At 34.4% G+C, this 24,671-nt stretch overlaps 1 protein-coding gene across 4 annotated transcripts in view; it reads left to right on the top strand.

The window, feature by feature from the left end:
- INTS6 (integrator complex subunit 6) overlaps window positions 1–24,671 on the top strand; it is an 89,005-nt gene that overhangs the window by 48,649 nt on the left and 15,685 nt on the right. For all 4 annotated transcript variants that reach the window (XM_044913562.1, XM_044913561.1, XM_044913560.1 and 1 more), the window contains 6 exons: window positions 9,313–9,496; window positions 15,196–15,321; window positions 17,190–17,344; window positions 21,556–21,708; window positions 21,832–21,964; window positions 22,897–22,991. In XM_044913562.1, coding sequence (XP_044769497.1) covers window positions 9,313–9,496; window positions 15,196–15,321; window positions 17,190–17,344; window positions 21,556–21,708; window positions 21,832–21,964; window positions 22,897–22,991 — 846 coding nt within the window. The remainder of the gene's footprint in view (window positions 1–9,312; window positions 9,497–15,195; window positions 15,322–17,189; window positions 17,345–21,555; window positions 21,709–21,831; window positions 21,965–22,896; window positions 22,992–24,671) is intronic.

The raw sequence follows: 24,671 nt of genomic DNA, 5'->3' as shown, positions 1-24,671 counted from the left end.
TGTGAAAATCTCCACTAGATTTAATGGCACCATTATCTATTTCTGTGTAACACATCATCATAAATCTTAGAGGCTTGAAACCATTTTATTGTTTCTCAAGATTCTGTGGGTTGACTTCATTCAGCTGGGTGCTTAACTGGGGCTGGAACATTGAAGATGGCCTTTTTTATAAGTCTGGGGCTTTGGTGCTCACTGTTGCCTGGACGCTTTGGTGCTTGTCCCTGTGGCTTCTATCTCCATATGATGTCTCATCAGTCAGTGGTCAAGTTCAAGTTTCTTCATGAGGCGGCTGGCTCCCAAGAGGGTGATAGTGAAGCTGTGAGGCCTATTAAGACTTAGGCCTGGAACACTTCTCTTACTTGTCATTTACCACAGTGACCAAAAAAAGATCATGGGTGACTTCATGTGGGAATTGTTTTAATGGACTGAAAAGACTAGGGAATGACTAGTAGATGAAGAAAAAATTCCTTATCATTCTTTTATATTTTCTCTAAACTTGACCCAAAATAGGCTACTAATTTTCTGAACACTTCTGGTTTTTTCCCTCATAATCTCTCTTTTCCTGAATGTTGTTCCTCTATCTCCCCCATATTAAAACCTTGCCCATTCTTTTTTTTTTTTTTTTTTTAAGATTTTTTTTTTTGAGAGAGAGAGAAGGGAGTGCAGTGCACAAGCAGGGAGGGGGCAGACGGAAAAGGAGAGGGGAGGCAGACTCCCCGCTGAGCAGAGTCCAAAATGGGGCTCAGTTTCTCTCATGACCCTGAGATCATGTCTCTCTCAGTGTCTCTCATGACCCTGAGCCAAAACGAAGAGTCTGATGCTTATAACCGACTGAGCCACCCAGGCGCCCCTAAAACCTTACCCATTCTTAAAGGCTTTCTTAAAATCTTCAGTTTTTCTCCTTTGTACTTTACTCTCCAGCAGCTTTGAATTTTAATTTAGTTTTTCATCCTAGTATTTGTTTTTTTATTTCTTGCCTCCTGTATTTTTGATTATGATCTTCACTCTGCACATGCCACCCCCCAATCTGCAAAAGGTTCTAGATTCTTAGTAAACTTTTCATTTTCCTAACTTACTCAGATGCTGCTTTTCGGTGAACCGTCCCTGGTTCATCCCCCAGATAATCACTTATTCCTTCTCTAGTCATACACTGTTACTTTGTACATATCATAAGATATTACCGTTATTTATTTACACGTTCTTGAAGATAGGACATTACAGTGTCTTATGTGTTGCCTTTCATTAAGTGGTTTCTGAGTTATAGCTTGATTTGTGATTTCCATTCTTATTTTTTTAAAAAGGCCTCACCTGATAACAATTAAAAATTAGAGACTAATAATGACCTACGTACTTCTTTGATACTGTGCCAAGTTCATTGGTACTAGGCCAGTGTATTAACTATAAAGAAAAGTGATGGTTAGGTGTATGAGATAAAAAATTTTGCAAGAAATAATATATGGTTATGTTCTTTGTATCTCTAAATAAGGCAAGAATTTGGGGGTTATATTCTGTGTAGGCCTCAGTGGAAGTATGTCCATATGTAAATTCTCGTTATGACTATTGTACACTGAGCTAGGCCAAGTACTTGTGATGCCTTCAGCATATGGAATGGTTGTTTCGCCACCCCCTAACCTGGGTGTCAGGTTTGCAGCTCATGTCTTTGTGTCCTCTATGTAGGTGCATACAAGGGTCATAGAGATTAAGTACATACATTGTAAGAGAGTAATCCTCCCAGCTCTTGAAGGTAAGACTACCTGGTTTTGTGACCCACCCACAAACATTACCATAGAATCCATGTTTGTGTGTTTGCATCCACGTCTGTATGTGTGTTTGCGGGGAGCGCAGGTCTTATTGGCAGGACTGAGAGGTGCTCTGACTGCAGCTCTTACTCTGCCGCTCTTACTCTTGTACTTGTCTTCGGCTGTGGGAATGGGAAGGACCTCATTTATTTCATTTGACAAATACTATGGTCGGGGGTGGGGCACAGAAAAGAATAAGATCCTTCTTCCTGCCCTCTCTCAAACTGGTGGGATAGGTAAATAGGTGCCAGGTGTAAATAGGTCATGAAAACAGAAGGTGGGAAGTATGATTATTAAAGGACTTACTATTTGAATTACTTCTGTAATAGAACTGGTTGGCAGAACATCCAAGTGCAAGGGAAACCTCGTAAGTGTTGGTACAGATCAGTCAGTCTTGACTGTCATGGTTGGCTCTGGTGTGGCCATCATTTAGGAAGGAGCCAGTTAGGTTGTGTACCAGGAGAAATCTGCTTAGTTCCTGAATTAAAGATGTTTTAAGAATAAATTCCTTTTTTCTTTTTTTCTTTTTTACTATTTGCTGACTTTTATTTTTTGCATTCTGCAGGTCTAAAAAATAAGTAGTAATGTGTAAGAATTTTGGTCATCTAAGGTTTTATAATAGTTTCTCTTAAAGTGAGCTACCTAGAACATCTCAAATATTGTTTGGCTTGGTACAGTCCTTATTAAATCTTGACAGAATGCCATGCTTTAGCAGGTGCTCAGTGAATAACAGAATAATTAAAATTTAAGTTGAGCCTTAGTCCAGTCTTAGCACAGTCGCAACTAATTAGGATTTGAACCATAATCAAAAACAAAGCAGTTGAATGAAGGAGAAATTGCACTTTTATAATATAAAGTTTGAGCAAGCCTAATGATAGCCTATCACATACCTAATTTGCCATTTACTTTTTATACGTATGGAGAAATAAATTTTATTCTTTTTTAATAGGAAGTTCAGGAAAGACTCAAAGGTGAAAAGGCAGTAAGATAGATCTCCAAAAGAAAGAAGGAAAAATAGGACGGTTTTCCTGAACTTAAGTTGGAGTTACGTTTCCTTTTCTGTCAACTACCAAGATAATTACAAAGAATGTCTGGAATGGTGATATCAATGAAATGAATCATTTAAAATAATTTGGAGGGGCACCTGGTGGCTCAGTTGAGCGTCCGACTCTTGGTTTCAGCTTAGGTCATGAATCTTGGGGTGGTGGGATCAAGCCCCGAGTTAGACTCTGCGCTCAGTGTGGAGTCTGGTGGAGATTATCTCCCTCACCCTGTCCCTCCGCTCCTCCCCCTGTTCACACTCTTCTCTCTAAAATAAATAAAATCGTAAAAAAAAATACAATAAAATTAAATAATATAGAAAACTTCAGTTGTATACAAGTAAAAAGAAAACTTTGTTAGTATAAACAGTAATTTTCTTTGCTTATTAATAAGTCCATTAGACTGAAGTTTTGCCAAGTATCGTCTTATGAAGACCCTAATAAAGACCAATAATGTCATGATTATGGGAAAATTATTGTATTATTGAATTGCATATGATTTAGCCCGTTCTTAAAATTTGCAGTCCTTACATGGTCTGAACTTGATTATATAGCAGGGATTATTTGAGTATATATCCTCCAAACCTATATCTTCTGACATGGAATCTTATATTAACAACTTATCTCTAAAATGGGGATAATAATAGTACCTATCCTATCCTGTTGGTTTATTAAATATATGAAAAGCTCATAGAATTGTGCTTGGCACATAGTAAGTGCTCAATATCCTAGCTATTATTCTTGCTTATTTTTATTATTGTTATTACTCATGTACTTGGGAATTAGGAGAGAAGAGCAGGAGGGAGAAAATATATTACTACCTCTTTACATTGGATGAAGAAGTAACTAGGGGGAAAGCATAGGATGTTTTATAAAACAATCTAAATTATTTGTAAAATATACTAATTACTGGCTTAAAAATCACTAGATTTTTAAAGGGATGATTTAAAATTTTTTATAAAAGTCATTATTTTCATAATTAAAGTTTTCTTTTTTCCATTTAATAAATTAGTTTTTTTTATATGGTTATCTCAATACTTGATTTTTAAAAATGTAGATGATGGTTTCAGTAGTGACTAGGCAGTATAATGAAGTGGTTAAGAGCACAGAATCAAGGGCCACACCAGCTGGGTTTGAATTCTGTCTCCTTACTATTTACCGTGTACTTTTCAGAAAGTTATTGTAATTCTTTGTGCCTCTGTTTTTATCATTTGTAAATAGGAGTGTATGGTGCTTGTCTCATTTGTTTATTTTTGTGGGTTAAATGAATTAATATAGAATATAGAATATAGAATATAATGAATTAATATATGTATATATATTATATATATGGGAACTATATATATGGTTTAGAACAATGCCGTATAGTAGTAACTACTATGTAAGTGTTAATGACTAATTTTTTTAGCATCATCAGTTTAGATACTTAACTTTTGAATACTCTTGTACTAAAGTTTCTTGCAATTAAGTTTTATAAAACTATTTTCCTGCCAAGTGTTCAGAAATAAGCCAGTAAATATCTTCATAGCCAGTATTGTTGTTTTCGGGTTAGCTTATCCTCCAACACACCTCTAAAAAAAAATTCCTTTAGGAACATGATCCCTTTCCTTTGAGCTCTTTGAGTGGTGGGACCACATTTTATTACGCATCTTTAAATACCCAGGACCTAAACATGCCTAATATTTGGTAGGTGAATAAAAAATGATGACTGAAAGGAGCATGCATAATTTTCAGGGAGTATTCTGCCCTCTTGCAGTATATTTTAATAGCTGATCAAGGAGAACTCTTTGTTGGAGTCCTTAAAAATGTGTGACCTTTGGGGTTTGTGATTATAATCTAATCTACTTTATAAAGTCGAGGCATGTATGAAGTTTTCTTGTCTTTGATTTTGTATAAAACCTAATAGTTAACTACTTGAATGAACACTTTATTTGCTTTTGACAGTTATCTTCATATTAACATATTCAGATATTCTGGATAAGAATAAATGATACAAAATTTCTACATATTTGCCAAGTTTTGTTCTTTTTTGTTGTAGATTTTTAAAAATTTAGTAAATGAAACGGAACACTGCAGATCATTAAGCTGTAGTTTCCTTTGTTCCCCTACTCAATGTTAACTTTCTGCCCTCTTCCCCACCCCACCCCATCCTGAATTCGGTCTATAGCTTTTTAGTTCATTTTTCTCACTTTTACTACATGTACATGTTATACATATATAAAACTAGATTAAGTAAATGTTTAACAGTGCAGACAGATGCTTTTTTCTATGTATGTCATTTTGCATCTCGGCTTTCTTTTCATCTGATATTGTTTTGATTCACAAATAGACTCACACTTGTAGTGTCCCCCAATATAAGAAAAAAGGTGATATTCTAGAACAGTGGAGAAAGAATGTTTTTTTCAATAGTATGTCACTTGGGTATCCATTTGAGAAAAAAATCTACCTCCACTTCTAGCTCATAGAACAGACTCAATTTCAGGTTTAAATATAAGTGGTAAAATACTAAAACTTTTAGAAGAAATTTTCATGATCTTTGAGGGCACAAAAAGTACTAACCATGGAAGAAAAAATGTATTAAGATAAATTCACTTTATCAAAAGATACCACTAAAATAGTAAAAGAGGTCACAAAGTGGGAAAAGACATTTGCAGTACATATATCTAACAAGGGACTCTTCCAGAATATATTACTAATTTTTCAAATCAATAAAAAAAGGTAACTCAATTTTTTAAAAAGTAGGCAGATGACTTAACAGGCACTTCACACAAGAGCTCTTTTGCTCCTCAGTGTATACCAACAGAAATGTGTATTTAGGTTTCTCATAAAGACATGCCATAATTTCCTAGTTGTACTAGTCATACTAGAAAGAAACTAGAAACAACCCAAATGCTTATCAACAAAAAAATAAACTGCAGTACATATTCTATCTCTGTTCCTTTGTCCATCTCTCTCTCTCCCTCTCTTGCTGTTTTTTACACTCACATGCTATATGGCAATGGAAATGAATGATCTACACTTAAATATGCAACAGTATGAATCTCAACCCTGTAATATTGAATGGAAGAAGCCATAAGCCAAAGGGAACATATTCTATAATTCCATTTATGTAAAGTTCAAAATCAGGAAAAACTGATCAGTTGGAGAGGGATAATGACTGGAGGGACATAAATTAGTAAGTTTCTGTTTCTTGATAAAAATGCTAATTACACAAGGACATTCATCTTGTGAAAATTCATCAAGCTGTACATTTATGATTTATGTTCTTTTATGTATGCATGCATGAATTGTATGTTATATTCAAAAAATACTGTTTTGAAATCTATCCATGTTGGATCTTAGAAGTTGAGTTTATTCATTTCAACTCTGATTTATAGAGAGACCACAGTTTATTTATTGATTCCCTTATTGGACTTCTAGGTTGTTTCCTGTTTCAAATAATGCTGTAGACAGTATTCTTTTACATGGTTTCTTGTAAACATATATGAGAGTTTCTTTAAGATGTATAACTAGAGATGGCATTACTGGGTCCTAGTGTATGCTAATCTTCAGCTTATCAGATATTATCAAATTGTTTTCTAAAATGATTTTATGTAAGAATGATGGAAAGTTTCCATTGCTATATACACACACACACGTCACCACTTTTGTCAACCCTTAAAATTTTGCTAGTGTGATGGGTGCAAAATGATATATCCCTAATATTTTAATTTGTATTGTCTGGCCATATGGATTTCCTTAGCTATTTTTTCTTCCATTTTTTCTCTTTCGGGAATTACCTATTTGTATTTTTGCACATTTTTCCTATGGTTAATTTTTATATTTATTTCTTGATTTATGTGCAGTTTGTCTTGATTCTCAAAGTCCATATATTCAGAAAAACTTCCATTTGTGACTTTAACATGCTGCTAGAATTTCAGTTGTAGACTTTAGATTTGGAGTAATTGAACCTTCTTAAGAATATTTTTCCTTCAGGCTCTTTATCTTTTTCCTGTCCCTGTTTGCCTACCATTGCTCCTTCCAATATTACTAGCACATTTCAGCTATAGGGGATTTTTTTTCCTCTTCTGTTGATGAGAGGGGGTAGTCGTGATATGGGGAGGGGGAAATGATAAATAGAAAAATAAATAAAAATTTGACAAGTTTATAAAAATGATATGACTATGTATAAAATTTGCTTGTGACCATTCTTGGTTGTTTTGTTTATTTTACTTGAAATACTTTCCAGATCTGGCATTCCACAAAGGCCAGCTATTTTGTTGTATATTGTCTCCCTTGTAGATGCTTATCATTATCTGATTTTGTGTGTGTGTGTGTGTGTCTGTGTCTGTCTGTAAGTGGAAAAGAGAGAGAGAGAAATTATTATCTGATTAGTTGTGTGTGTATGTGTATACAGTTTGGGGTCGGTCTTTGTCCTATCCACTGCTTATATATGAGGTCTGTGCAGTGCTGTTATCCAGTGGGTTCTTGAGACAGTTCCATGTATTGATTATATCCCAAAGTAACTATTTTAACAGTTGAAAACCCTCTTCCTCCAGTGCCTACTTATGCTTTGATTTTTTTTGTGATCTTAGAACATGACAAACACTGGGTAGTTGTGCTTCCCAGGTACAGAGGTGGCGGGGCTGGAGTAAAGGAGATGATGGAGACAGTGTTTTCCTCTTTATCTTCTGGCAGGGTGTGGTAATATTAGCAAAGGGCTTGGAGTTCCTGAACTGTTTTCCAAGTGTCACGGAGCCTTTGAGGTTAGAGAACCTTCCTCGCAGAACATCCTGGCCCAGATTTCTTCAACATTCCATCCTTACTGCCTGTCCTGACTTCTGCCTTAAGCAGGATCAGTGCCAGAGGAAAAGCTCGTGACCCCGGCCATGGTCACAAAACCTTGGCTGATTTCGATCTTGCAGCATATTCTCTTGGCATGAATCTCTCAGAGAGGTGCCAGTTTAGCAGAGCTTCACTAGGAGTTCTCTTCCGAGAGTAGAGTCTGATTTTTTTTTTTAAATGGTTTAATGTAACTCATAAAGAAACTTGAGTCTTAAGTCAGTGTGGAATGACTAATCCCTAATTTATCAAGTGCAGAAATCTTTGAGGTGAGAAATAGAAAGGTCATAAGCAATACAATTATGTTTGCTGTATGACCAAAGCAGTATAAACTTTGGCAGTTAATTTGGAAGTGATGATTTTAAAGTATTTTTTGTACCTTAGAGAAAACTCTAAATAAATCCCCGAATATGGTAATCCTGGGCTTTATTCTTATTTTTAAGAATTGTACAAGTGATGAAGATTTTTGTTTTCCTGGGCACCATGTCATTATCACACTTCAAATATTAATAATTCCAGTAACATATATTCCATATTTTCTCAGTTTTCTCAAAAAATCTTTGCTTTTGATTTCTTTGTCTCTTATTCTGTAATGTTCCACCAACACTCCCCACTCCCCACTCTTTGCTTTTTCATGCCATTGATTTATTGGAGAAGCCAGGTCATCCGCCCTGTAGGATGTCCCACTTGCTGGATTTGACTTACTGCTTCTTGTGGTGGTATTAAACTTGATCCTGTGTCCCCTGTGTCTAGGCAGCTAGAACAAAAGGCTTGATGAGCTTCAATTCAACCTTTCCTTCCCTTTCCCCTTTTCTTTCCTTTCAGTGCTATACACCTGCTGTTGCATCACTTCTTCATACACATTCTTTCTGGTTGTCCCCATTTAGTTATGCTAAGATTCGTGTGTGGATTCTCTTGGTCCTCTGTTACTTGCTTGGTGCAGAGGTGCCCGTTAGAATCATTTCAGTGTCTTCTAAGATTCTTAAGAATCCAAGATTCTAATTTAGCAGGTCTGATGGGTTTGGGGAATAACATCTATTAAAAAACACATGGAAAAATAAAAAGCCCTCTACCTTTACTCAGATGTGGTAAGAATCATTATCTTTAATATATTTAATATATAATTAGAGTGACAAAATTTACTTTTATGCAGATGCTTTGGGAATATATGTTTTGTCAAAAAATGAAGCCTAATTAAAATTATTAACTGGAGATGTTTGAGGCTGCTGTGATGTAACAGAAAAAGTACTGACTTGGACCCAGGAAGCCAAATCACTTTTTCTCTCTGAGACACTTTTTTAATGTAGAAAATAGGAATAATAAGATATTTATTATAGGCTTGTTTTAATGATTAAATGAAATGATTTATTTGGAAGCAGTCCAGCACCTGGTGCTTAGTTGAATGGAAACCTAAAAAGCATTACAATAATAGATGTTTTTCAATCGAGGTCTTTAGAGTAAAAGCTTAAGAAAATTGAAGTAACAACCTCTCAGGTGCTTATTTTAGCCGTATCTTCATAAGCGTTTGTTTTTGAGCTTGTTTTTTGAGTGATAGGAGACTGATGATATATAGTTTTAATATATGTGTAATTAATGTGGCCTTTTGGGAAAAACAGCATGTGGAATCTTATTTTTTCCCCCCTTATTTTCAGCTCCATTTACCTCTTAATTCTCCTTTGCCTGGAAGTGAATTGACCAAGGAACCTTTTCGTTGGGATCAGAGACTCTTTGCACTAGTGTTGCGGTTGCCTGGCACCATGTCAGTAGAATCAGAACAGTTGACAGGTGTGCCTTTAGATGACTCTGCGATCACACCAATGTGTGAAGTGACAGGCGGTAAGTTTCTTTGCTGGCAGTAATTCAGTGACTTAAGGCAGAGTTTATCCGAATGTTCTAAAATGTACATTTCAAACACTTCATGTTTGTTTTTGTTCAACAAGTTAATGTTAGGAATTAGTAGACATATATGGTTTTAAAACTACATCGATGAACATCTATGATCTGATTTGAGTGGATTTAATACTATTGGATCTGAAATGAGTGGTATTTCTTTCTACCCATATAGAAAGTGCTGGTATTTGAAATTGTTAAACTTCTGCCTTATCTGTAAAGATTACCAATGGTTCATGTATGCAGTAAAATTATTTTCTCTGAAAAATGAACAGAATTTTGAAAATCATCCCATTAACCGTGTAATGATTAATTCCTTGGTTAAGCACAATTTTCCCTAGAGGCAAAGAGGAAGCTAGAATAGTATGTTAGAGGAACAGGTAGTGAGGTCTTATCCAGCTAGTTCAGGTAGTCACTATGTTAAGTGAACAATAAGGATACTCTTGAAAGAGAATATATAAATAGACTCAGAACTTCTGTAATGTAGAATTGGTCAGCAGATGGTTAAATTCATACGGATATGTATTGAGTGTCTACTGTGTACCAAGCACTGTTCCATGCTTTAAGACTGCAGTAGTGAATATGACAGGCAATGGTATTCTTGCTTTCATGGAGCATTTTAGTTTTTACGTAAGGAATTTACTTTAGTACTCACCTAAGACTCTACTAAAATGTCCAAATCTGGCATACCACTATTTCACTTGTGTCAGGGGCCCATGGCCTTAGTGTCTAGACACAGTCTCTATTGAGACTCCATGATAGCCAGCCGTGTAACTTAAAGGAAAATCTAAGGTTTAATTAAATTTCAGGTGCCTTTCTTCTAAAATTCTCAGAAAGGGTACCCTACACAGGTATGTGAAGTAACTAAGTTAGGAAGTTTTATTTTTCACATTATTAAATGTTCCTATTTATAGAAGTACTTTCTGGTGAACTCTTGTAATTCCTTCACAGTTTATTAAAAAAAGGTATATACATACATTTTTAAGGGGAAAAGCTATCTATCTAAATTTGAAAATTCACTGTTAACAATTCCTTGTGCATGGATGATATTTTTCAATGACAGTCCTCATTGTTTCTGTGGGTAGATTGACATTTGTATTCAGAAAATTTTAGTTTTCAGCCTTGGACTGGCCCACTTGCTTAAATTCTGATTTTTTTTTTTTTTAGCTCTAGGGTTTTTAATTAACAGATTGAAGGCCTTGAAGTTGTAATTTATTTACGCTCTTGCCTTGGAAATTTTTTATTGTACATTACTTAGTTTGAACTCAGAATTTTATTATACATTACTTTGAACTCAGAATTGATAAAGTTATGGGACTATATGTACTATAACTTTTGTCTTCTAGGATCAAGAATATTCAGAGTGTGAAATGAAGTGAGTGGTATAATCAGAGAGAGTTGCAGTGAACCTGAGACATCATGTAGTGGTTAATATCCTTGCCTTTAGGCAGTAATGTACTAAAGCTATTTTGTTTATTCTTGGAAAGGAACATCTCCAGAGGAGAAGATTCTGAAGTCACCCTTGGTAATATCTTTCAATGACCCAGAAACTTTGGTCAAGAAATTAGGAAGCTCCCTCAGTACACATCCTGAATCTCTCCTGATGTAGTGGCTTATTTGCCTCTTTTCTTGCTCTTGCTATAGGAATAATGAGAAGCTATTCAAATGCCACTCACCTTTTCATAGATCTGAATAATATGTGTTCTTTTTTATTATTTTAAAAGAGTGTTTACTAAAGAAAGTTTTGAGGATAAAACACTAGAAAAATAGAACAGAAAAGCTAATATCCATTGGTATTGCACTATCCAAATATGTAATCACTACTAACAATTCATGTGCATTTTTTAACTTAATGATAAGAGTAGTGTGTGTACATTTATTTTTCCCATTATAGAATAATTCATGTTCACTAAGGAAAAGTTGGAAAAAAATGTGCCTGTGTTGCCAAAATCATTAATATGTTTTCTGTATATACTCTAAAAAAGTTGTATAATTGTAATTGTAAGCATTTTTCTTTCATCATCAGGTAATTAATGAGTATCCACTCTATGTAACTGTTTTTGATGCTGGGAATGTAGCAGGAACAATAAACAAAGGTTACTTTTTGGACTTTGTGACAGATAAAACCATAAAATGAATAAATAATAGTATTTTAGAGAGTGCTACTTACTGTGAAGAAGTAGGGTAAGGGTGTAGAGAGTAACCTGAGGCAGAGAATGAATGTTCTTGGAAGGTCTTTCAGGAGGTGACTTTTTTTTTTTTAAGCCAGAAACCTAAAAGATATGCTTGTACTAGTTTGATTCAATTTAATATATTCCTTATCTTTGGAGATTATTATATTTGTTTAAATAAATAAAACATTTATTCTTTTATAAATTACACATCTCTAATCTTGAAGTTAAAGCCACTTGTTTTACTAGGGATTAATCATACTTAGTTGTGTCTTAAAAATATTAATCCCTCTAAAATTGTTGTTACATCGTGTTTACTGAGTCTTTATTGTGGTGGAACTGACCTAAAGCATATTACTTGCAGGTGTATAGCATAATGATTTGACATTTGTATATACTGTGAAGTGATCAGCACAGTAAGTCTACTTAACATACAAGCAGAGATCTGAATAATGGAGTAGACCATACAAAGATCTACGCAAAGAAAATAATAAGGGAAGGAACACACTCTATATTTTTGTGAGCGACAGGAATGCTGATATGGCTGGAGCTTACATAAGGGAGGAGTAGAGGGTAATAGGTGGGTTTAGAGTGGTAGGCAAAGGTCAAATACTGAATAGCCTTTTAGGCTATAGTAAATATTTTTTATTTCCCAAGTGTGATGAGAAGCCATTGGAGGGCTTTTTATAGGAGGTGACATCTGATTTCTTTTTCTGAAAGATCACTTCAGGTGCTAGATGAGAATATACTGTAAAGTAGCAAGAATAGAGGCCAAAAGGCTAGTAAGCGATGATAGCACTTTGATTTTAAGTGTTGGATTTGGGGGTGGTGAGAGGTGGTCTGATCAAGGGAGAACTAAGGATGAGGGCAGTGAGAGCAGAATGAATCAAGGATGATTTTTAGATGACTCACTTGGCCTGAATAACTGAAGGTGAATAGCTGTGACACGGACTGAGATGGGGACACTGGGGAGAAGCACGTTTGGAGGAGGTGCAGGGATAGCAAAGCAAAAAATGCCTAATGGATATGATGGTGGAAGTCTTGAAGATAGAAAGCATTTTATAAGAATTGTAAGACATCTAGAGTAAATAAATTTAACTTTCTTAGCCTCTATAAGGATTGTTGCCCAACTTATTAGAAATGTTCTTTTTGCCTCTTCGCCGTTTTACTAAAATGTTGGTGTAGTAGACTTCTGTGGGAATTTTTTTTTTTCCACTTCTGCCTTTAGACTCACTATATTTAGTTTGATTTTTTTTGTGGACTCTACATAACAGTAAGTGAGCCAGCTTCTTGACTTGAAGGTGTGTGCTTGTAAGCAGTGATCGTAGAGACTGTGCTTCAATACAAAGAGTCGGACATTATAAGGAATGAGTTTTGATCTAGAGGATAAAAGAAATATTACATAAGATATAGGCTCACTTTGTAAAAATGGCAAAATTTGCTATTTCCTCTTTAATTTTCAAAAGAATTTTTATTGTTTGCCAAGTGGCTCAAGTTTATTTTTTCTTTAATTTTCATAAAGCATCTTTGTAATTCTTTTTTATACTAAGATTATAACTCCTATGCTCATATTTTCTTAATCAATTAATTGATGATGACACAGGTTAGAGGAGCAGAGAGAATTGCTACAATTTTACACTTTTAAATTTTTGTTTTTTAATGACTTCTTAGGAATATCCTTAAATTTCAAGAAATAAGATAATTCAACCTTTATATAATCTTCTAAAGTTTGTGTATTGAGATGATCAATCTTTATATGTATTGCTTTATGTATATGTTTTGACTCAGAAAAAAATATTTTAATTTACCAATTCTTTCAAGTAAGTGGGATTCCATATAGGCATTCTGTTTTAAATTAACATCAGATTAACATTCTGATTTCAAATTAACATCATGATTTCCAGGGAACAAAGTATACCCAGATTAAAGTTTCTAATACCCAGTAAAGGTTTGAGTCTTGGGTGTACTACTGTATTAACTTGGATAGATTAACTTATCCATGCTTTAGGTTTCTCATTTATAACATGGAGAAAGTAACCCATACTTGTTGCTAGGATTGAATAAATTAAATAAACTAATATGATAAAGTAGTTAGAATAGTGCCAGGCACGTAGACACTTAGTAATTGGTAGGTATTTTTATGATTATGACTGCTATTATTGTATACAGGTAAGTTATTTGTTATTTGATACTTGTTTTTCTAAGTATAGCTGACGCTGACGATTTGAATCACACCACTGCCTAATGTTTTCTTTTCTGAGTAGCCTTTAACAAATCACATGTCAGGTATAAACTGATATGAGTAATTTGATATATCAAATATAATGATATAGCTGTGTTTGGAAATAACTGGTGGAATTGGAAAAAAAGTGTAGGACTTTTCCATATTGAGCTTATTGCAAATAACATTGTAAGATGTTTGAGCAGACTGTTTTAGTTGTGAAGGTTCTCAGCATTGGTTTGGACCAGTGCCTATGATAGAAATATGATACAAGTTACATATGTAATTATAAATATCATAGTAATCACATTAAAAAGGTGAAATTAACTTCAGTATCTTTTGTTTAAGTCAATAAGTACAAAATATTTCAACATGAAACTGATACTTAAAAATTATTGAAATAGTTTACATTTTTTTGTATTAACATTAGAAAATCAGTTATATATTTTATAGTTACACATCTCAGTTTGGATTAGCCATATTTCAAGTTCTCAATAGCCGTATGTGGCCAGTGATTACAGTATGGGACAGTGCAGGTCTAGATACATTTATGGAAAATCCCTGTTAAAGAGATCTTTTCACTAGTATGTTTTTTTAACCACTAGCATTTTAATGCTCTGTACTAAAAATCCTATAGGTTAAAATATACAAAAGGAAAATTCATTTAAGATAGGTTAATTCCCAGGTATGCAAGCCAAAGGAAATTCAGGAAAGGCACATGCTACCATCTATGTTAAAGTGCAAATATGTCAAATATGCAGTAATTTCCAGTAGGCCAATTAATTGAGTATCTGCCATGTGCTTTAGCATTACTCTTAGTGATAATACTTTTGTTATGTAGGAGTAAGATTTTGAAGGTTAGTTATTAGATGTTATGTATGTGTATTAAAGATAAACTATATTGGGTAATAGTTGGAGATAATTTTATATATATATTTTAAGTTATATTTTGCATAATATACACATATAATATACATATATAAATATATATGTAATGTGAGTTTTTTTTCATTGTTCAGACCAAATTTCTGTTTTCTGTATGTCTACATTTAGAAGAGAAAATGTACATACTGTCATAAAATGGAATTGTTGGTTGATTGAAAATAACTATTTTTGTTTATTTTTCCATAAGATAATGAAATAAGGCCAAATTTTGCCATTGAACTTTTGTTAATAGTGTCAGAAACCCACCTATGGTTCTGTCTTGCTAAAGGTAGAAATTTCTGCAACTAACTTTATTCTTTTTGTCTCAGGCCGCTCATACTCTGTATGTTCTCCAAGAATGCTTAATCAGTGTCTGGAGTCCTTGGTGCAGAAAGTGCAAAGTGGGGTGGTAATAAACTTTGAAAAAGCAGGACCAGATCCTTCACCTGTAGAAGGTATTATTGTACTTTTCTTATAGACATTCTAAACTTTAACATTGAACTAGAACTGAAAAATTACTATGATTTGGCTTTAAGATTGACAAGGCCAAATTATTAAGATGACAAAATGGCTATTGATAAAGAGGGAAGATTAAACAGGAAAGTGGAGATAAACTGATAGTGGTTCACTAGCATCACTTTTTTATATTGATTGTCATAGCCTGAAATTTTATAGGAGCCAAAGACCTTATTAGGCATTTACAGATCAGCAGCCTCATATTTCCTTTTTAGTAAGGCCACTTTGCCTCTCTCCAGCATATATGCCTATCATGTGTCCCTTAATTCACAAGAGTGTTCAATCCTAGGTGTTTAATCCCTTAGCTACATTTTTTCTAAGTATCAAACTGGTCAGAAACAAATAAATGGTTTGTGTGGTTACCAAAATGAGGAACCAGCCTTTGCCATTAAGTTGGATTCTGTTAATTCATAGTTAAGTCCCACCTGACTTTTATTTTATTTTATTTTATTATTTTTTAAAGATTTTATTTATTTATTTGACAGAGAGAGACACAGCGAGAGAGGGAATACAAGCAGGGGGAGTGGGAGAGGGAGAAGCAGGCTTCCCGCCGAGCAGGGAGCCCGATGTGGGACTCGATCCCAGGACCTGGAATCATGACCTGAGCTGAAGGCAGACGCTTAACGACTGAGCCACCCAGGCGCCCCTACCTGACTTTATTTTAATATTCTGTGATCCTGAACTATTTATATTAGCTAGAGAGTATAAGGGGGTTGCCCTAGAACCACTGGACAGCTTACATTTGAGATCCTCTGCATAGTATGACATAGCTTATAACAATAATTACAAAGTCATTAATGACAGCTGGCTGAGGTGATCCACTAGAGTGGGTAATTGAGAAAAGAGAAAGGTCATAAGGATAAAAAAACCTGGGTACTCTCAGAGGGGGATAATAGGGAAGGAGCAGAAAATGGTAAAGTTACATAAATTGTGTCACTGTGTCTGTTTTAAAAAAATAAGCTTTTTCTTTAATTGAATCTTAGACACGGAATGTATATTTATTCTTAAATTATTTTAATATTTGTCTTAGAGTTAGGTACCAAGTAAATGTTTACTGAACTGTTGAAGACAGTTGCTATTTTGCTAGAATTATTTTAGATTGAAGGTAGATGCCTCGAATCTGGATTTGCATATTAAAATTATTTTAGTTAATTAGGATTTAGTTAAAAATGATTTTAAAGGGGCGCCTGGGTGACTCAGTTGGTTAAGCGTCTGCCTTCGGCTCAGGTCATGATCCCAGGGTCCTGGGATCGAGCCCCGCATCGGGCTCCCTGCTCCGCGGGAAGCCTGCTTCTCCCTCTCCCACTCCCCCTACTTGTGTTCCCTCTCTCGCTGTGTCTCTCTCTGTCAAATAAATAAATAAAATCTTTAAAAAAAAAAAAAAAAGATTTTAAAGAAATCTTCATTTAGCAATACTTACCTAGTATTTACTAAGCCAAGTATGATGATGAAGAGATTGGGTGTTTGCCCTTATCATTTGATAGGGAAAACACATCATTCCTTAAACAAGTATCTACCATAAAGTAGGTTTTACCTTTTCTGAATGGGCAAGCAAAGGATACTGTGGGACTTCCTTTCAACTGTTGAATTCATAGTTGGAATTTATAGACTTTACTAGTTCGTGAATTTTAATCTAAATGTTAAGTAGTCATGATAGTAGAACCATTCAAAAGAAACCGGAAAATTCAGAATTGAACAAGTATTTGGACATTTTTATTAGATTAAGTAACAATGGATATAATTCAACTTTTTATGTTTTTTTTCTTAATGATACTTAACTTTCTTTGTCTTAATTTCTTTGCTACAGATGGGCAGCCAGATATATCAAGACCTTTTGGATCACAGCCTTGGCATAGCTGTCACAAACTCATATATGTCAGACCAAATCCTAAAACTGGGGTTCCTATAGGTCATTGGCCTGTTCCAGAATCCTTTTGGCCAGATCAGAATTCTCCAACACTAGTAAGTACCAAAATGACTGTGACCTTGTAATAGTAACCATTTAACTGCTTTTCATAGTAGTTTTAAGAACTGCTATCAAAGGTGTGGCTAATTTACAGGAATTAGACAGATGTTCAAAGAGCTATGGTAAGTTATTATGTGATTTAGTATTGTTCATTATGAAGTAATAGAAAAAAGGTGTCAATTTCCTTTAGAATCTAATACTGTGCTTATGTTTTTATTATTGGCATCTGGGTACAGAATCATAATGTAACAAGAGTTTCTCTTCGGTCTCTAAATATTAATGTAACATAAGGATTTGTCTCTAGGACGCAATTTAGAATTTAAATGAAAGTTCAGAAAATAATTCCAATTGTTTGTAATCTTTTAGGACGTAGTCTTAGAAATTCATGTTGACTTTCATGGTTTTATGTTATGTCCAGTGTTTTCATTCTGGAAGTTTTAAGTAGAAATGACTTTCTGGTCTTGTTTATATGAATTATTTTTAGAAATAGTGAGGTTGGGGCACCTGTGTGGCTCAGTCGTTAAGCGTCTGCCTTCGGCTCAGGTCATGATTCCAGGGTGCTGAGATTGAGCCCCGCCATCAGGCTCCCTGCTATAAACATAAGGGTACGTGTATCCCTTAGAATTAGTGTTTTTGTGTTCTTTGGGTAAATACCCATGCAATTACTGGATGGTAGAGGAGTTCTATTTTTAACTTTTTGAGGAACCTCCATACTGTTTTCCACAGTGGCTGCACCAGTTTGCATTCCCACCTGCAGTGCACGAGTTGAAACCTTTAAACTTTAAACCTATATCGACTTTTCAGGGCAATATTTACTTTTGCTCTATACAAAGTCTGTAAAGCAATATTTCCTCTATTTAGGGATTTAGTGAAGTAGTACATGAAATTAAGACCTTATAAGAAGTATCTTTTTTATTCCTTTTCTTTTTTTCTGATTGAATCATCATAGTTTTAAAATCTGGCCTTTGTAGAGAAGTCCTTAATTTCTTTAGTCATTTTACTTTCTCTTCTGAGAAAGTAGAGACTTTCATAGAATAGATATCATATTTGTATGAAATATTGTCTTGTTGGTTATTCATTCTGTTGTATTTAACACCTATAGTAGTATGTATAGTACTTGTTGAGTCCTAATAGAAAGAAATCCAAAACCAGTGTCACAAGCATTATCTGTTAATATTGCTCTACTGGTCTATTGCAAATTGTTAGATTTTGAAGTGTGGGTAGGATTTCAGTTGTGGGAGGAAACAGTATGAGAAAAAAGTATGGAAGTAAGAAAGAACAAGGTGTATTTAGAGGAATGAGAAACAGCTGAGTATAGGTGGATCATAATATGTGTGTGGGACAATTGCTCATGACTTTAAATGCAAGGTTAAGGAATTTGATCTTTTCTCACTGTGATGGGGTTCACAGAATAAGTGAAGATGTTTTTAACAGAGTGCTGCTTTAGGAAATTTAATCTAGTGGTTTTCATCTGCAGTAAAATTAGGAGATGAGTTGGATGGTAAGCAGATTATCTAGAGGGCTATTGCTAGGATTCATTTAAGAGATTTTAAGAGAATGAATTAAGATGATGGAAGAGAGAATCATAAAGGAAGAGACAATATTGGAAAACTGGCAAAATTAACTAAAGGATATTAGAGGGGAAATGAATTTTTAATAATAATGGTATTCAAACACAATGTAGTGATACTGAAATTAAATGTGATTTGTTAGACACTGGTTCTGAATTTAAATCATGGCTCCACCAGTTATTAGCTATGTTTTGGTCAGTTATCTTCTCCAAACCTCAATTTCCCATCAGTTAAATGGAGATAACAGCTATCTCATGGGATTGTTTGGGGGATTAAATGAAGTGATAAATGCAGAATTTTCTTTGCCAAGTTCTAGAAGACATCCTCCCCCACTAGCACGCGTTTTTCCTCTTGGATCTCAATATTTTCATTCAAAAATGTAAGTGAGTTTCATGGACTGATTCAATAAGATATGTGTCAGGTACATGTGAGATTCAGGAGCACAAGATGATAAAACATAGTGCTTACTTCTGGAATCTTACCATTCCATAGGAGGGTCAGACTTGTGAGCATAGTACAAAACAGTGTGGTAACTACTGTACTAGCTGCATGGAGCAGAGCCCAGAGGAGGTGGTGCCTAACTGCCTGGTATGTATTTGGGGTACAGGGCAAGAAAGGGTGTCAGGAAGGAAATCTCTTAGATGTCTTACCTGCCAGTTCAGACTTCAAAACTTTGTAATATGCAAGGGAGAAAACAATAGAGCAGCCAGAGATAACACGAAACCAGGGGCATAAAAAGAAGCTGATCTACTTGGGTAACTGCAAGTGGTTTGGCATGGCTGGAGCACAGGGTGTATCATGGTGTGTTAGTTGAAAGGCAGATAGGGACCAGATCATCAAGGATCTTTGTATATGATATTTAAAGAAAAGAGTCTGGGTCCTATTTTTAGGTGATTGGTTGCTACTTTTACCAAATAATTTTAGAGAGGGAAATTACATGATCATATTTATATCTCATGGCTATGGGATTGATTGGAGGGAGCTAATTAGAGAGGTTAATTAAAAATAAGCAGTTGTACTAGTCTAGTCTGAGAAATGATGAAGGCATCAATTAGAGTACTAAGAAATAGAAGATAGAACTTTTTAGAGAGATGAGAATTTATTATTGACAGAAGGCAATAAGTAAATACTAAGCACCTGCCAAGTTTATGTGTTCTGCCTAGTGGTTTAAGAATTTGTGAGATTTTATCTAGGTCTTTGTGACAGTTAAATAATGAGGATAAGGAGGAGATATTAAGGATAACACCTAGGTTGTTTTTGTTTGTTTGTTTGTTTTAAAGAATTTATTGGAGAGAGAGTATAAGAGAGAGAGCACGAGCGGGGTGAGGGGCAGAGGGAGAAGCAGACTCCCCGCTGAGCAGGGACCGCCCCCCCGCCTCAATGCAGGGCTCCATCCCAGGACTCTGGGATCATGACCTGAGCCGAAGGCAGATGCTTAGCAGACTGAGCCACCCAGGCGCCCCAACACCTAGGTTTTTAAAACAGGTTTTGTAGTTTGGGGAAGAAATAATAAATTGCATAATAATGTGTTTGAGGGACTTATAGAAGGTTCTGGTTCTGTTTAGTAGACAGTTGGAACATAAGAGAAGTGAGGGAGATTTGGTCCCGACACTGGATTTGGGAGCCACCAGGGTATAGGTAGTAATGGAGTAATAAGAATCTTTTATAGCAGTAAAATTTCAAATTATTTCTTCATAGCTCATATTTCTTTCATCAACCTTCAATCAGTGAGATTTTTTGGAAGGAGATTATTGGGGGGGAGCAGGGAATAGAATAACATGCCTTTTTTTCCCCCTTAAAGTATTGTGTTTTTTCTATCTTTAGATCATTTGTCCAAGGTAGTATGTATATACCACAGAGATAACCAAAGGAAAACAGAACTTCTATTTATGTTTATCTTTTTCTATTTTTTTTTTTTAAGATTTTATTTATTTATTTGACAGAGAGATAGCGAGAGCAGGAACACAAGCAGGGGGAGTGGGAGAGGGAGAAGCAGGCTTTCTGCTGAGCAGGGAGCCTGATGAGGGGCTCGATCCCAGGACCCTGGGATCATGACCTGAGCCGAAGACAGATGCTTAATGACTGAGCCACCCAGGCACCCCTTTTTGTCCTATTTTTAATATTATTTTGGTATATATTTTATTATATACCTATAAATTAATTTACAAATAATTTATAAGTAAACGTATATATGTCCTAATATATATTCAAAAACTTTTACTGAACAATGTGTCTAATCAGTTTGGAAGCTATTGCTCCATACAAGAAATTAAATTGCTATAATTGAGAACTTAGGAAGGTTTCTATACTTTTATTTCTTAGATGTAACAATTAATGAGTACTTAATTCCAAAATTTTGCACTTTTCTGATAAATTTGATTTTAAGACCTAAAAATATTTTTATTCTGTATACATTTTAAAATGTTTTGTCTTTTTCTTGTTAATGTAAAATTTAAGCATTACATTTTTAAGTATTTTCTTTCAGCTTTAATAGCGCTTTCAGTAGTAAATTAAACTCTTTACTAGCAAAATTGAGGAACTGAGTAAATTTTGATAGTGAAGTGAGGGATACCGAAAATGAGTTTGTTTCTGGTATTTTGTGTAAGTAGTAATAATAAGACTTTCCCCTCTACTAGCCACCTCGTACGTCTCATCCTGTAGTGAAGTTTTCCTGTACAGACTGTGAACCGATGGTTATTGACAAATTGCCATTTGACAAATATGAGTTGGAACCTTCACCACTGACTCAGTTTATCCTGGAAAGGAAATCTCCTCAAACATGTTGGCAGGTGAGCTGAAAAACTGTAGTGACTTAAAAGTTGGATATTCTTTTAAAAAAGTTAAATCAGTGATTTATAAAACATTTTGTAAAGGTCATTAAATATGAAGTCTTAACCACTCCCTTTTAACAGGTATATGTGAGCAATAGTGCAAAATATAGTGAACTTGGTCATCCCTTTGGTTACTTGAAAGCCAGTACAGCACTGAACTGTGTCAACTTGTTTGTGATGCCTTACAATTACCCAGTCCTCCTTCCCCTTTTAGGTAAGTCATTCTTGTTGCATTCTCTGTGGCTCAGCATACATACAAATTTTCCTAAAAACAAAGTTTGGGAACATCTCTTTGTAAGTTCTCATGTCTTGTGGAAATTAATGGAACTGTTTTTAATACTCTGAAATATTGAGCCTATCTTAGGTGGTTTTGTAGCAACCTGTGTATGTCTGTGGTAAATTAAAAGTCATTGTCAAAACACCTTTGATTGTATAAACTACTGAAGATACTGTGTTTTAAATTTTAAATATTCTAAGTTTTCTACAAGTTAGATTTCTTACATGGTTAGAATTGGTAATACAGGCTTTGTATTTGGTAAACTAGACATTTTGTAGAAGCATATATTTATAAATCTGAGTATGTTTTCTAAGCATTTACCTGTACTTTAATTTTCATTTGGCAAGTATTTTTCTAAATGAATGAATTTATTCCAAAACAATATAATAAAAGCCTAAAGTTAGTTTCTGGGGACCCTCTGGTTATAATTTTGAGTTATAATTTTAACTATTGGAGAAGATGTCTTTCCCTCCAGGGAACCAGATCAAATTTAAAAGTTATAGTCAAAGTATTAGGTATATTTTATAGAAGACATTGTGCATACTTTGCTTCTGTCCTCAAATCTGTTTTATGTCTAAGTCTAGATCGTGTATAGATTTTCTCGTATATTTTCTGATTCTGCCTTTATTGTTACATGAAATATTATTACATGAAATACATGATTGGCATCTTTTTATGTTTAAAATGGTATTACTACTCAAAATTTGGGCAGAACCAAAAATTCTGCCCCTTTTAATTTTGTTTTTTAATGTCTGATGTTACTCTCCTACAAATAAGAAAGCTGACTTTAAAAATGAAATGTATTTGACTTGATTTTCATGTGTGGAAACAATGGATGATGATAGTTTGTTCACATTATACATTTATAGATGACTTGTTTAAAGTACATAAAGCAAAACCAACATTGAAATGGAGACAGTCGTTTGAAAGTTATTTGAAGACAATGCCTCCCTACTATCTTGGGGTAAGAATGTTATTATTAAAAATAGAACTTGTTCTAAAATTTTACTTTATGCTTATAGTTTACTGTAGGTATTAAAACTTCTATTTGTTGCTATTACAGAATGTACAGAATATACAAATGTCATGAAAATTGAGTGTTCACATGACCAGTATAGATGTAATGGGAAAGAAAGGTTTCAGTGATTTGCATAGTAATGATGATAACAATGATAATGATCATGATGATGTATATATGATGCATACATTAGGCCTGATATTATGCTAGGCATTTTACATGTATTAGCCTCATTTAATTTATTTTTCTTTTCTTCTTTTTTCTTTTCTTTTTTAATTTAAATTCAATTAGCCAACATATTGTAGTCATTAGTTTTTGATATAATGTTCTATTAACCTCATTTAATTTATATAGTAACCCTATGAGATAGAAATCATCATTCCTATTTCACAGATGAGGAAACTAAGGCACTAACTGATTAAATAATTTGTCCAAGGCTACATAGCTAAGGTGTGGGAGACTGGAATTTAATCCCAGGCAGCCTGGCTTTTAGAATAGCTCCAGTTGATGTACTCCCTTGTTAAATTGCAGGGTTTTTTTTTTTTTTATTATTAACATACAATGTATTATTTGTTTCAGGGGTACAGGTCTGTGATTCATCAGTCTTACACAATTCACAGTGCTCACCATAGCACATACCCTCCCCAGTGTCCATCACCCAGCCACCCCATCTCTCCCACCCCCCTCCACTCCAGCAACCCTTAGTTTGTTTCCTGAGATTCAGAGTCTCTTATGGTTTGTCTTAAATTGCAGTTTTATAACTATTTTTCTTTAAGGGTACAGAATGGTTTTTGTTGCATTATTCCCTAGGTCTCCAGAAACATGTTTTTAGGTAGATAAGTATGTATTCTCAGAGAATCATATATTTTTAGAACCATGAGTTTGTGATTACAGTTGACCCTTGAACAACACAGGTTTGAAGTGCATGGGTCCACTTATATGTGGATTTTTTCCAATAAATATTTAAATATTAGGAGGATTTTTTTGAGATTTGTGGCAATTTGAAAAACTTGCAGATGAACCATATAGCCTAGAAATGTTAACAAAAAAATCAAGAAAAACCTAGGTGTTATTGTGAGAATATAGTATATATATAATACATATTACATACAAAAATTGATTATGTTATTAGGCTTCCAGTCAGTAGCAGGCTAGTAGTTAAGTTTTGGGGAGTTAAAAGTTACACGTGGATTTTCGATTGTGTGGGGTAGGCACTTCTAACCCTCATGTTGTTCAGAGGTCACCTGTACTTAAAACCTTGTGTATCATAGTAGATAAGACCAATATTATTAAATACATTATTTATTGTATGAAAAGTAATTTCTTAAGGAGACCAATGTTAAAAGCATTTTTAAACATTACTTTTACTTTTAATGCAGGAATATTATAGCATTTGACTGTATCTAATCTTTCTAAATGGTCTCTACTAAGAGCATTAATTTATTGAGCTTTGAAAATCATATTTTTGAGTTGTAAGAGATAAGTTGTGTGTCTAGCACATAGTGCCTGCCATGTAAGAGTGAAAAGGAAGAAACACTGAATATGTACTGTTAAACATGTTGACTCATTTACGTTTCATAGGAACCTGCAGGATTTAGGCAAAGCTATATGGATTTTAAATATCAG

Source organism: Neomonachus schauinslandi, chromosome 3 (genome assembly GCF_002201575.2).
Source record: "Neomonachus schauinslandi chromosome 3, ASM220157v2, whole genome shotgun sequence".
Lineage (NCBI taxonomy): Eukaryota > Metazoa > Chordata > Mammalia > Carnivora > Phocidae > Neomonachus > Neomonachus schauinslandi.
This window is presented reverse-complemented; position numbering and strand designations above follow the sequence as displayed.